Here is a 15,354-nt window from a genome sequence, read left to right as displayed (position 1 = left end):
CTCTAGATATTATAAATTATTTCTTTCCAAATAGTTCAGTTGTTCACACTAACAGAAAGAACCAAGTGACCACAAATGAACTGCATGTACCAGCATACAGTTTGATCCTGGTAAGCCAAGATTCTCCAGAAACCTAGTATACCATTGTATGAGAACTAAGTCATTTGTTCCCATTGAATGACAGCCCATGAGTTAAACTACGAACTGTTCAGGAAGAGCAGGAGAGAGCCCTTGAGTGTTTAGTCAACTACTTATAATTGGCTCATTCAGACTGTTGAGTATGACGTATGAACACACAGCATGGGTTCTTTAAGAGCTAAACAACCTAGTAATTAATCCTAGAGTAAACCAGTCCTTGGAAACCCAGCACTCTGTGTTTGCACATCATGCTCAATAGTCTACAAACAAGCAAAACATTGGCTGCTGAGTAAAAGCAGTAGCAGTATACATGAGAGAAGGCAACATACCCTCTCTCCCATGGGCTCCTTAAACCATGTGTTGTGTTATGTGAGAATCATGGTTTCTCATTACATGCAAAGCCTACACTATGGTTGAATTACAGGTTAAACATGAACAATCCAGGAGAATTTGTGTTGTAGTGTTGGTTATGCACTCTGGGATCTTCATAAGTAAGAAGTGGTTAAATATTAATTTAAATTAGAAGTAGTAGACAGTTCATGCTCCCTTCCCTTGAGCATCTATGAAAAGTTTCAATGATGCTACTTTAGGTTCTTCAAGCGACACTTGCCCATGACACAAACCTGAGAAACCATGGCTAAAAGGCTTCTCCAAATCAGGATCTGAATCAGTATCCTGGTTGAGAGAAGCTGTGAGAAGGAAGTGCATAAATATATCGTCTCTTCCCAAGCTAATAGATCATGGTTATCAGACTAGATTTACTACAGTTTAACCAAATGGGTTGCTAATACCCTTCTATTCCTATGCATGTCTCTAAATCTTATATTGTGATGAACATAATTAAATCATGTGATCTTCTTTGTTACTCCTAATTTCTAAACAGTATTTATTTTGATTTGCTTTTACAGGTATAGGTTAAATAACTCTGTTTTGTTACAGTATATCTTCAACCTTCAGGGTGGATCTGGATTTTATTTGTATTATGTTTTATTCTATTCTTATTTATGTAAGCTGTCCTGAGGCTCTGCGAAAGGATGGCATACAAATATTCTAAATAAATAAATAAACCTTTTAAGGCTTGGAAACATCTGTAAGCTCTCCAAGATCAAGGATTCAATCTCAAATGTTTATAACATATTACATTACTTTGGTGATTTTACCTAGTTGACTAAGATTTTATTATTTAAGGCCAAACATATTTGATCTATACCATACTGAATACTGCTTCACTATAAAACTACCATCATTTTGAAGTGATGAACTAGGAATGTAACTGGGATATTACATAATTTTTAATATTTAGATGCAATCTAAAAGGATCACTAATACACCCTTGAAATATGAAGGACACAATTCAAGTTTCCCTTTTGATGTACTGAACAAACTAGTATCTCCATTACTAATGGTTCAATGCCTGACAAAGGTGGTTTTATTTTCCATGTATTTCCATACTTGATTTGTATTGTTATGTATGTTTTGTGAAATTTTAAATTGATGTTTTAAGCTTCTATAGTCGGTCCATATTGTTGTATTGTAGTATTTTATAAATAAACTATTTATTAACAATAAATAGTTATAATAGTTATATAGTTTATAAACAAATGAACTATTTATTTTATTGTTGGATTTAATGAAATGTACACCACCCAGAGAGCACTAACAGGCTATAGGAGTGACTATATGAGAATTCTGACAAATGGGGACTAAAAGCAAAGAGGGAGAGAAATGCATATGTATGAACATAGTTGTGTCTTTTAGTTAATGGTTACCTGGAGAGATGGTCTCTTCAGATTACTTTAAGTCCCCTGAAAATAACTCTCAAAACTATTTTCAAAATGATAGTTATACAAGATGTTTTGCTAAGAAACAAAACCTGCATGCATATCATGTAGATTTAAAGGCCAGTCCACAGGGAACTCTTGCTGGCTTATTTGAATTTAAAATCAAGGAGACAAAAATGTACAAACCTTTAAAATTAATATATGTATTTTATATTAAATCATAGCCACCCCTTCCCTAATAAATATGCCTTTCTTGCCTTGTAGATCTTCAATTTAAGATTCACCCTACTGGTCTTAAAACAGGTTGCTAGCACTAGTTTTTATAAGTAACTATTCTTATATAAATTACAGACATTATATACATATATAACTGTATAATTTTTATGGACAAAATCCAATGAGGTGCTTCTGTCCCCACTGATTCCCTTCCACAAGCAGTGAGCCCTGCCAATTCCACTGCATAACCAGGACCCCCTGCTTATGTAAAGGAGACTTCAGCCCCAAAATAAGAGGTATCACTAATTTCAGGAAGGAGACAGGCCTGCTGATGTACCTCCTTCTAGAAGTGAGTGATCCCTCCCATACTGTGTCCCCCAGAAAACAGTACCTTAGCAGAAGTAGTGGGGTTCCTTGCACACAGAACGGGCAAGTGCATGAGAGAAACAGTGGGGCATAAACATGCTCTTGGACTCTGCCCTGAGTTTGGGAGGTGGTTTGTTTTGTGTGTTTTTTAAGGGATAACAAGGAGGGCAAATCCCAAATTCAAGAGATGCGAGAAAAAAGTCTGCACAATTCATTATATCTGAAAAAGTGTTTATACTGTCTGAAGCCAATGTTAAGTATATTTGCATTCATATTAAAATATTACTTAGAAATACAGCAATCTAAAGATTCTGTCAACATAGAAGCAATAAGAGATTTATTTCACATACCTGCATCTAATTTCTGACAAGAAGGCAGCTCTTTTGATAGAGTAGTGAAATAGCTGTGTAATCCTTTGAACGCAAGCAGCAAACTGGCACAAAGTGTGTAGTGGAGATTGTAAGCATGATTCAAGAAGGGCTCTGCTATTATAAAACTGGAGCCCTAAAAATGAATTTGTACAGTTATCAAAATGGCAATGATGACTACAAGGCTACATTTAGAGATTAAAGGCAAAATCCAAAGCAACACACATTATATTCTGCACATTTCAGCCAGCTTCCCCTCAAGCTTTGTGAAAAGCCCTCTTGAAAAATGAGTCCTCAGCAACACTATTGGTGGACTGAAAAAAGACTGTTAACCCTTTCATGTGCATGTAGGGCACCTTGGTCAAAGGGCTGAAGTCTTATTCTATATCACTTTCTTAGTAGTAACCCTCACTGAACATACTGGAAAGTTCTCAACATAGTTAACAAAAGCAACAACATTGCAGAGTGATCTGTCATGCCACATCACACAAAAAGAAACTAATATTTCAAGCAATCTTTTAATATTCCAGATTCAAGACAGATTATATTATTTTCTGTGACTGAAATGCAACAGAAATATTTTACATGTAGATCTAATACAGTGGATTACTTTTCTTTCCAGCATATTAAAAAATAGAGAGACAAAATGATGGCAATCTTACATCAGCTGATAATTGTTTGCTGTAACTGCTTCCAAAGACAACACATTCCAGAGAAGGAATCACCGAGTCCTTGCTCTGTGGTGGTGCATTTCTATTAAGCCAGGTATTCTTGACTGGACGAGGAAAGCTAAAACAAATAGAAACAAAATTAGTATATTAATGGTCGGATGCTGTGGGGTTTGTTTTATTCTATATATTTATTGTAAGCCGTCTCAAGATGTTTGTAGGGGACAGGATAGTAAAGCTTTTAATAAATAAATAAATAAATAAATAAATAAATAAATAAATAAATAAATAAGAAATTAAATGGTGAATTAGTCACACATTAAAATTACCAGCCCATTCTCTTAGCCCAATATATTTACTTAGTGTCTGCTGCAACAGGGGATGTATCACAGTACCTCTCAGATTACAATAAACAATAGAGAAACCTTACAAGTATGGTTAGATCAGTGGTTTTCAAGTTTTTTTACAGCTGGGGACTGGTGAATATAGGAAAATAGGAAATTTTGAGGACCGGTGAGGCAGAAATGAATAGCATTATATACATAATACAGTATTTGTGTATTAGTTTTTAAATGTAATACCAAAAATGATAATTATCTAAAATAACCAGAAACCAAGCAGTAAAAATGCAAATAAAAGAATAAAATATTAAAATTAAATGTAATCAAATACGACTGAAATATTTAGAAGGCAATATTTAATTCCAGTAAGGCTAACGTGAAATCTGCTATTGCTTCTTTTCAAGAATACTTGATAGTCATGGCTGCAGTGTTGTTTCCAAGAGATGAAGCACTGCACCAACATCCATTCTGTTTCTCTGTTTAGTTTTTAATCAGTGACAGGGCTGAAAAACTCTTTTCATACACATATGTTGTGGAAAATATGAGTAAGAATTTAAAAGCTCTATAACTTAAGAGACAGATATTCTTTTTCCAGTGATATCCAAAAACGTGACAATGATTGCATTTTATGTTTGGACACCAGAATGACATCAAAGCTCTTTCCCACCTTCTGCTAGGATCAGCTTGGTCCCTCTGGTGATAGCAGCTGTGCTGAGCGAGCTGAGTGTGAGTTGCTGCCCTTACATGCAGCTCTGAGAATGCTGCCGCCGCTTGCACCCCCTCAGCATCATCATTATTATTATTATTATTATTATTATTATTATTATTATTATTATTATAACATTTCTATGCCGCCCCTTGCAAGTGGCCCCAGGCTGCCTGGTTCTGGTCTTGCGCCACCTGGCAAGGGGCTAAGATCAGCAGGAATGCCTGGAAGGTGGCTGCACTGCTCAGGGCTGCTGTCATCCCCAGGGGAACTGAGCTGATCGTAGCAGGAGGGGGGGAAGAGCTGGTGCAGATCAGTTCTCCTGGGGACGGCAGCAGCGCATAGTGAGCAGGAAGAGCAGGCTGGGCTTGAGTTGCTGCTCTTATTTGTCACCTCTCTACAGTTCCTCCTCAAGGCTTTTTCATGAACTGGCAGGAAATCTCCTGCAGACCTGCACCAGTTCAAGGACTGGCAGTTGAAAAACAGTGGCTTTAAAGCAAAGAATCACACTTGGACAGCAAATGTCCCTTCATTTTGGGCCTAGACTCACTTTCAAAAGCACTATGGTATATGAATCTTGTCAAGAACCAATGGATTATATGATTAAACTCTATGATTAAATTTTAAATACTTAAAATATCTAAGTATTAGTATGGTTAACAATAATGGAATGATGCTTTCCCTATTTTGCTCTTTCGAGTTTCCTGTTCGATGATAATAAATACCTACAATGTGCATTATGGATTCCAAACCTGTTCTAAAGTTTTATGGAGACAATATACTGAAATATCACAGGGCAATGAAACTGTATCTGCTTTAGTCCTCTGACCTTGTTCCAACTATAATGAGTATGGATCAGAAAGTATGTGATGCATTATTTCACTCACTCAAAACATAAAGGCCAGAAAATTATGCAGGTGGCCATAAGCATATTTTTTCTGCCCAAACAGAAGAGATATTACAAAGAAGAAAAACTTGAAGGAGTACATTCACTCTTGCTTTATTAAGCCTGATCCACAGTCTACAGCACTCGCATGGATGATGTGGCAGGAAAATAGCAACTTTCCTTTTGGGAACAGTGAGCATGTGAAATCCTTACATACACTGAGAAGATTTGGATTCAGAGTTAAATGCATAATGGGATTGGCAGAAGCAGACTTCCTCAGCCCCCCAGGCAGTCCCTAGCCTTCAAAAATGGCACAGAGAGCATTAAAGGACCCTACTTAGCTGGATAGGATGGGGCATGGAAGGCCAGAACCCAAAGTATTTCACCAACATATAAGATCACCGCAGAGGGGGACTGCAGCCAAGGAATTAAAAGATACTTCCTCCTGGGGAGGAAAGCTATGGCAAATCTAGACAGCATACTAAAAAGCAGAGACATCACCCTGCCAACAAAAGTGCATGTAGTCAAGGCTATGGTTTTCCCAGTTGTAATGTATGTCTCTGAAAGCTAGACCATAAGGAAGGCTGAGTGCCGAAGAATTGAGGCCTTTGAATTGTGGTGCTGGCGGAGACTCCTGCGAGTCCCTTGGACAGCAAGGCGATCAAACCGGTCAGTTCTAGAGAAGATCAACCCTGACTGCTCTTTAGAAGGCCAGATACTGAAGATGAAACTCAAATACTTTGGCCACCTAATGAGAAGGAAGGACTCCCTGGAGAAGATCCTAATGCTGGGAACAATAGATGGCAACAGAAGAAGGGGACGGCAGAGAATGAGGTGGCTAGATGGAGTCACTGAAGCAGTTGGTGTGAGCTTAGGTGGACTCCAGGGGATGGTGAAGGACAGGAAGGCCTGGAGGAATGTTGTCCATGGGGTCACAATGGGTCAGACACAACTTCGTGACTAACAACAACAACAAAAAATACATTGCACAAGTCACCAAGAGAATTTAAAGTAATTTCTCTAGTTGTCTGCAGAAACATTAAAAGGAAGCAAAAAGCAAACAATTCCATAGAACATCTACAATTACATCATCCTGCTCCTTTCCAAGATGCTTTCTTTGCATTAAAATAGTTAATGTTATCAATAATATAAATAAACAGTAGCCTCTAAGGGACAGTAGGCTCTTCCCATGACCATTTCAGACAAGGCAAAACTAGTCTATTTGAACTTCCAACTTTCTCAGCTTCTAGGCACTAGATCTAGCTTTTTGGGAGCCTCCTTTTCTTAAACATGGAACAATGAATTCAGCTCACAGTCATCTTGCATAAGAAGAAACAGGTGGCTGTCAGGAAAGATTTTTTTTCCTGTACCTATCACAGGAAAATGGTTATAGCAATATGCTCTGCACTTTAGAGACATCTGGAAAAACATCTCCACAAAGATTATACTAGAAACATAGAAACAGAGCGAGTCAGAAGGGGTCTCCCAGGCCATCTAGTCTGACCTCTGGCACCAGCCAGCTCCACTCACAATATGCCTACCATGTGCACGTCCAGCCTATCTTTGAATACCCTCACCGATGAGGCCTCAACAACCTCTCGTGGAAGTGCACTAACTCTACAATAAATATACTTTCTACAAATACTTCAGAGAACATGGTGAAATCAGATTGCATCAATTCCTATACTACAAATACATTCTTGAACCAGACAATCTGATTCCTTTTGAAATAAATATGAACTGTATCACTTCATCAGCAATGTCTGTGTTTTACCATTTTTTATGCCAAAATAACAAAACCAAACTGGAGGTTCACCCAAGATTCAATGAAGTTTTACTTCCGATAAATTTCAGTGAACTAGAATGGAAACTTACAATTGTAGTATTTTGCAGAGTGAACCTACAGCGTACCTACAATATATGAGCCAAACAAATACCATTTCAACTAAGTAACTCTTACTTCAATTAAGAAAACAACAAGCACTTAATTAGATTTTTAAAAAACTATTACTTTTGGTAAAACAGCAAAATCTTAATTACCTTATCAATGGCTGGTGAAGGGCAACTAAAGATGCATGGACTATAACAGAGATGACAGAGAGGTGAAAATAATCAAACATAACATTGACATAGTGATGAAGGCCTCGGTGTAAGGTAAAGTGCAACTTTAGTGTTCGGCTGCTAATTAGCTGCAATGTGCTCAGGTCCTCTGGCCTAAAAAAATAAGAAAAAAAAAGAACATAGTCAAATTTACCATGTTGAAAGTAATTTAACATTACATTTTAAGAATGCAAATCAGTGTATGAAACTTTCTGTACTATGTAGTTATTTAATTTCAGATTTAACCATTTGTTTGACATGAAGAACTTACAATGATCTCTAGAGATCCATCCAGTGAAGTCATTGTGAACCACACGTATATATGCATATACTTATGTGTAATACCCAGTGAAATCAATATAGTTTACATATACAGTCTTATGAAGAATCTGAGTTAGGTGTATATACATGTGATCCAAAAATCTATAAAAAAGCAACACATACATAACAACTTCAAATTCTTGTATTTATCTCTAGAATATCTGAAATTAGGTTTTTTATATACACATTAAATTTAAATAACTTTTACAATGCACTACATAAGTCATACCATACAGTTCAATCAGGAGTTGTTTTGCATACAGAAATGGGTTTAAATGAATCTTAAAATATACACTGTACTACTTTAATATTAGAAACAGCTCTACAGGAGAATGAGGCTCAGTGTGTGGAATGTTCAACCACCACCACCACCACTGAAACAAACACAAGAATTCCTTGAATACATTGGTGCACACAGAAATTGCAAAAAAAGACATTCGGCTTAAAGTATAGCAGCATAGCAGAATTATGCTTTGTTATTGGATGCAGGTTGTTGCACTTACGAATAATCTGTATCTGTGAAATGGAGATCTAAGGAGAGCAGGAAATTCATTTCATTAAGGGATTCTTCAATCTAGGAAGGAAGTTGGGGGGAGATGAGAAAGACAAATACAAATTACAGTTTTATATGCAATTCTATCCTTTTCTTATTTATGAACTGAAAATATGTATACGCTGCCCTTAATTTCTCTTATGTCCCAGAAATATTCAGAGTCAACTGAAACAGTAAAATATGCTACAATGAAACAGCAGATAGAACTATAAATAGCAATACTCTTATATGTCATGGAAACTAAAAGGAGTAACCAAAAGGAGTTCTGGATTTTATCTGTGATAGCAACAGCACAAAATGGACCTATGGACATATTCAGGGTTATATATTCTGTTTTTAGGTTATGCTCCCATATCTGATTATCATTCCTGGGTCTCCTCTGGCAGAAGTCAAAGATGCACTGGCTTAAGGAATCATGGTTCCACATTAAATACTATCAGCAAATACCCAAAGTGGATCACCAGCGAAAAGGGGGAGACTGGGTGAATAGAGAAACACAAAGGAAGAGAATCAGAAGCTAGACAGAATCCTGTGCTCACTTAGGGCCAAGTCCCATTTCCAGCAATGATGTCTTTTATACCTGCTAAAGAGATAATTTAAGTTACTATGCTTCCACTGAAATCACCAAAGAGCCCTATATAACTGGGGTGACTTTCTCCCTCATACTAATCACACAACCAATCACAGCTCATACACTTGGTGATATATTCATTACCACTGCAATATTAATAGAAATGAAATCATTGACAGTGACACTGACATTCCAGTGGGAAGAGACTCCTTCTCCTTATTCTACATGCTTGCCTTCTTATAGCTGGTAAGTACCATGGCAGGTTTTTGGTGACTCAGTAGCTATTGTCTACTCCCAGGAAAATGTTTCCGCCTTGTGTTTGAGAAGAGTGTGCTGGATGATATCACTGTGTCATTCCTGTTGTTCCTGCATGGTGACTGGCTGCCTTCATTCCACAGGTAATTGGGAGGTGGTATTGGTTTCTAGTTTCCAGAGACATTGCGGGAGCAACTGTCAGTGTTGCTACATTAAATTTTTGTCCCTATTGTTGACTAGGTTGTAGGTGGAGCTGAGCATTGTATCTACATTATATCTGTACTATCCATGCCATAGTGGTCACTTGTTTACCAGAGTTGTAGGATTACCTGGTGGGCCTTTCAGGTATTTTAACAATTAAGTATATGCAAGTGGAATATTACCTTCCTTTCATCCAACAGCATTTTAATTTTGAAGATCATGGCATCATTCACAGAAACCTCCTCATTTTTGTAGAGAATTTGAAAAGTCTTGCTGCAGATTACATTATCATGCACTGATGCTGGGAAGGCAAGATCAGCACCTTAAGATAATAATATGGATAAGAGGTAATGTCCAAAATGTCAAGAGTCAAACTTTAACTACAAAGTGGCAACTGAATTCTTTATGTTTTATGATTGTATTTAATAAATGAAGATTTGTAACAAACACTTTTGTAAGACTTAACTGTTGATGAACAAATAAGGAATAATATCCTTGGCTCATTTTGCACATAATGATAACATCTGCATATCAAATTATCACCCAGTATAAATTTTCAGGGAAAACGTAAAATTGGTGGTAATTGTAACCAATAAATTGTAGAGTTAATTTTAAAAAATGCATCAGAACAAGAGTATAGGATAAAGATGTTTGTACTATTTAGCTGTTTTCTGCTTTTTCCAAAAAGACCCACTACATTTTCAGTAACTCCTTATACACTCACAGTATTAATATTTCTGATTTGAGTTCTAATGCTCTGAACCAATATATGTCTATAGTTATGATTTATCAAGAACCAGTTAATGATTTATGCAAATTTTCAATAGGCAGCTATGGAAAATATGTGCATATATGGGCCTCACAGCTTACATTCACTGTCAGAAATATTCACATGATCTAAATTATTAGCTGTCATTTGTTACATTTTAATTTTTCACATTTTTTCAATATCAATAGGGTCTGTTTATACCAAGAATTCCTTCCTTATATTGAGACTGATCAGTCAACCCATTAAAATGTAGATACTTAATTAAGCAGTAAATATTTAATAAACTGAACACTCCACTATAAGTATTAAATGACAATTAAATGGAAATAATAGTGAAAAAGAGTTTACACTTACTGGTTGCACGTAATAAACTTGCTTCAATTTTATGAGGAATTCTTGGAGGAATTTTCATAGATACACGGATCTGGTAAAAGCTACAGGCGACAAAAGTATTCACAAAATGTGTTATCATTCTTTATTTTAAACATGTTAACCCCACCTTTCCAACAAATACAGCCTTCAAGACAGCTTACAAAGTTCAAAAAAACACATTAGAAAAAACAATAATTAAAAACAAATTAAATTTCAGTGAAATGCAACTGAAATAATTTAATACCAACTATTTATAAGAAAGTAAGCCACACATAAGCCAGTAAAATATTACATGCATCACAACACAAGTCAAGTCTAAACCTCTTACAGTGCATTATAACCATGTCTACTCAGAAATAAGTTCCACTGAGTTAAATCAGGCTTCCTTTCAGTTGTGGGTACAGATTGCAGCCTTATTTACAATAGACTTCTACTGCAATGCAGCCTCCTACTCCACCATGATGTACCATTGATCCTATTCAGATGCAGAAGGATGGAACAATCCAATTTCTAACCAACAAACTGTATATTTTGACAACCAATATGATAAGTTACATTACTATAGGCAGGGCTTTTTTTGTCATAGAACACACTGGAACAGCGTTCCGGCACCATTTTTTGATGGATTTTTCCAATGGTGTGATTTTGAATCACCTGCAGGCTGCTTGTGTGCCCGCGCTGATGTTAGGGCGCTGCTTGCCTTGGGATGCTGCTCGGCTTGGGATTGGTGTGTGAGGTCATGCGCTGAGTGCTTACTGCCGGCGGCGACCATTATGTTTATGTGTGTGTAGAGTGACTGAATTCCGGCACCTTTTTTTTTTTTTTTTTTTACAAAAAAAGCACTGACTATAGAGTAGTATTCAATGTTTTGCTCCAGCAGTAGAGAAGCTTCTATTTATGGAAGGACAGTTTATGGGAGAATTCCTTCTGTGATCACAACTTTTCTTTCATGAACAAATGCAGTAGGATTGTTTATTTAATTTAAACAATTCATTTAATTACACTCCCATGTTAAGTTACATTAACTTCAATAGAAGACAAGGGACAGCAATTTGTGACATTACCAAGTTGGAGACAAATCTTGCTCTCTGCATTGTCAATTTCTGCAATCCATATTTTTTAGTAATTTGCTTCGTATTTTCCCCAAATGAAAAGTTAATGAAACAGTTCATTCATTCACTTTTATGCTACTGTTAGAGGATTTTCATAAAAACATTTCCCCATGAAGCAATTTATCAAAATATTTGAACAATGTTATTAATTGATTCTTTGCAGATTTCTCTGTCTCCTCGTTTGAGGACAGAATGGTGGAAGTGATCTTTACATGGTTGAATATGGCCACAACAGAGGGAAAAATACTTCCTGTGAGTGCTCCCCTCACTTTTTTTGTAAATATATTCCTCACAATCTGTATTGCTTAGCATTTACTGCAGCAACATGAAAAATGCTAAAGATAGAATTTTTAAAAAAATATACTGGACATTACTAAATTTTACCTTGTTGGCTGGCAAATATACTTAAGGGAAATTACCACTGAAGAAGTTGGGGGCAACAAGTTACTTGGAACTTATACAATGGAATTTGCCAAGGCAAATAGTCACAAGTTAAGTTTAATATCAATAGATAATTTATAGAAAACCTAAGGTTCTTGATATTGTCTTCTTCAAATTCAGATACACTAGGAAATGGGTCCTGAAATTCAGCTTTTCTTGTTGATGCTTTCATGATTACATAGAAGGTTACATCTCTCCTGAACGAACCAGTGATAGCTTAACTAATGAGAAGGCGTATGCCTGAGAGCAGCTGGTGAGAAAGCCTTACTCCATCTTACTTTGATTTAAAGTTTAAGAGATATTTCTTATCTAACCAAGGACACAATCCTGATAAATTGTTTATACCAGAAAAAATATAAGTAACTGAGTTTAGTGGTTAAAGATGTAACTGCTGTAGCCAAGACCCAACGCTAATTAAAGATCACAGAACTTCTTAGCTCTTCCTCGGAAGATAAAACAGATATTGAATTTCTGTTATAACTATTGCAGTTGAGATTCTCTAGACCAGTCCCTGTGCTCTCACTGAAGTTGAAAGATGATGACTGGATAGTCCAAGAGAATGGCTTAGTTGAGGAGTTAATGCTCTTGCCTCTTGGCAGAGCAGCAGAGGCACAGGCTGGGAGAGAGTGCTGAGTGGCCAGGGAACTGGCGAAGGCAAGGGAGGAGCTGGGCACAGGAGCAGAGGGCCAGGAGCAGCAGAGAGGAAGGGAGGCACAGCCAGAGAGGCTAGAGGGACCAGGAGGAAGCAGAGAGGCGGGGCCACCGGCCTGAGGGACTGATAAGGCCGCGCTCAGCCACTGCAAGCTCTTTTGGCTCCAGCCTCTTGTCGTCGTCCCTGGTCTGCGTCCCTCAGCTGCGGCCTGGGCTGCCCAGGGACTCCCTTCCCTGGGAGGCTGAGGGATTTTGTTTTGTTCTGTTTTATTGTTTGTTTTTTAATTGCTTTGTTTTTCTTTGTTTGTTTTTGTTTTGTGCTGTTCTGTCCTTTGCTTTTCTTTGTTTTTCCTCCAATTTAAATTTTATTTTATCCTTGCATGTGTGTGTGGGTTTTTGTCTGGGAGAACTGGGTGAGTGAGGGGTGCTGCAGGACAGACAAGGCGGGGGACCAAGCAGGGCCTCTGAGGGGTTCCCAATGGCAAGCCAGGAGATGGCCTTGGCAGGAGTCACGGGTGTTGCTGTCCGCTGCGACAGCTGCAACCCTGCAACTTCTCCCTCAGGAGAGGCAGGGTTTCACTTGCCCTCGGTGCAAGCTGGTGACCCTGCTAGAGGAGGAGTTGAGGTGCCTGAGGGCCAAGAGAGCTCTCCAGGCCCTCTGGGAACAGCCCCCCTCTGGACAGAGGGTTGAGGGAGACGTCACAGGATGAGCAGCTGAGGAGACATGGAGGCATGTCACCCACAGGAGGAGGAGGCCACCACGGCCTCCTCCTCTTGGCACCAATCTGGAGCTGGGAAACAGGTTCTCTCCGCTTGGGGAGGCTGGGGCTGATGAGGCCTTGGGGGACCAGCAGGACCCCCAGCCTGGGACCACAAGCGGCAAGGAGGCCGCTGCAGGAGAGGCGAGGGCCAGGGCACGGCCGCCCACCACCACCAGGAAGACACGGCAGCGGGTGATTGTTGTTGGGGACTCCCTGCTGAGGGGCACTGAGGTGGCAGTGTGCTGCCCCAACCTGGAGACAAGGGAGGTTTGCTGCCTGCCGGGCGCACGCATTTGGCATGTGAAGGACAGAGTGGAGCGTCTTGTTTGCTCTGGGGGTCACCAGCTGCTCCTGGTGATCCATGTGGGCACAAATGACGTGGCCAGGCAGGGTGTAGTCGGGATCGCCAGGGACTTCGAGGCCTTGGGGAAGAAATCAGGGAAATAAAGGCCCAAGTGGCCTTCTCGTCGATCTTACCGGTCCAGGGATTTGGGCCAGGAAGGGACAGGAGGGCCTCCGAGGTGAACGACTGGCTTAGGGTGTGGTGCCAGAAAAGCAGGTTGCTTACCTGTAACTGATGTTCTTCGAGTGGCCATCTGTGCAGTCACACATATGGGTTCTGCGCCTGCGCAGTGCCTTTGGCCGGAAGATTGATAGCTAACGGTTTCCTTTTCGGCGGGGACTCTGCTCCCCCTCCCCCCTAGCAGTATATAAGGAGCAGAGTGACCGCCATTTTCCAGTCTTTGAAAGACCGACGTTTGGCTCGCTATGACATTGCACATTAGTACAAGAAGTTTAAAGAAGTAGCGGTACGACACATAGGAGAGATTATAATATCTAAGTAAAAATAATCGAACCACTCATGACATCAAGAGGGGTCGGAGGGTGGGTTGTGTGACTGCACAGATGGCCACTCAAAGAACATCAGTTACAGGTAAGCAACCTGCTTTTCTTCATCGTGGCCTCTGTGCATCACACATATGGGTAGAATAACAAGCTTACCGCCACTGGAGGAGGGAGGTGTCATCATTGAAGGACAGACGAAAATACAGCTCTGTCAAAAGAGCAATCCTGTCTGGCACGGACATCTAGCCTATAGTGTTTGGCAAAGGTACACGGGGTAGCCCAAATGGCCGCCTTGCACACAATCTCCATCGGGACTCCTGATGCAAAGGCTGAAGAGGCAGCGACAGCTCTTGCGGAGTGACCTTTTGGAGTAGATGGTAAGTCCAACTTGGCTAGCTGATAAGCTAGGACAATTGTATTAACTAACCATTTCAACAGGAGCTGAGAGGTAACTGGACAACCTCTGTCGTGCTCTGAATATTTCACAAAGAGTCTATTTGAATGTTGAAAGGATTCATTCGCGGATCTATAAAAGGCTAAGCAGCGACTGAGGTCCAGCATATGTAGAGATCTTTCTATCGGATTCGAAGGGACCGGAGAAAAACGCCGGTAACACAATTTCCTGTTGCATATGGAAAGAGGTAGCAACTTTCGGAAGGAAAAACGGATCCATACGAAGAACCACCTTTCCTTATGAAAATTTAGAAAAGGGGGATCTGCTCGAAGAGCGCATAGTTCAAAGGATCTACGTTCTGAAGTCACTGCCACGAGGAAGGCTGTCTTCCAAGAAACGAGGCGTAAATCAATTGTCGCCATGGGCTCGAACGGTGATCGAGTTAATGCTTGTAAAACCACCGAGAGACTCCATGTAGGCATTAGGAGTTTTACAGTGGGATTCAGATTACTTAAGCCTCTCAAAAATCTTTTTATT

The 15,354-nt window shown here is 39.3% G+C and overlaps 1 protein-coding gene across 5 annotated transcripts in view; it reads right to left on the bottom strand.

Moving 5' to 3' along the window:
- FAM135A (family with sequence similarity 135 member A) overlaps positions 1–15,354 on the bottom strand; it is a 75,049-nt gene that overhangs the window by 34,359 nt on the left and 25,336 nt on the right. For 4 of the 5 annotated variants that reach the window (XR_006413849.1, XM_044421595.1, XM_044421591.1 and 1 more), the window contains exons 4-9: positions 10,595–10,674; positions 9,654–9,793; positions 8,395–8,465; positions 7,511–7,684; positions 3,532–3,658; positions 2,852–3,005 (exon numbers count right to left, since the gene is read on the bottom strand). Coding sequence is in view for 4 of the 5 variants with exons in the window: in XM_044421595.1 (XP_044277530.1) it covers positions 2,852–3,005; positions 3,532–3,658; positions 7,511–7,684; positions 8,395–8,465; positions 9,654–9,793; positions 10,595–10,674 (746 nt within the window). In the remaining variant the exon portion in view is untranslated. The remainder of the gene's footprint in view (positions 1–2,851; positions 3,006–3,531; positions 3,659–7,510; positions 7,685–8,394; positions 8,466–9,653; positions 9,794–10,594; positions 10,675–15,354) is intronic. The other variant, XM_044421594.1, reaches the window with a different exon arrangement.

The sequence above is a fragment of the Varanus komodoensis genome, unplaced genomic scaffold (assembly GCF_004798865.1).
Source record: "Varanus komodoensis strain SLA01 unplaced genomic scaffold, ASM479886v1 scaffold12, whole genome shotgun sequence".
In the NCBI taxonomy this organism is placed as follows: Eukaryota; Metazoa; Chordata; class Lepidosauria; order Squamata; family Varanidae; genus Varanus; species Varanus komodoensis.
The sequence above is the reverse complement of the archived record's forward strand: the minus strand, read 5'-3'. Positions and strand labels throughout refer to the sequence as shown.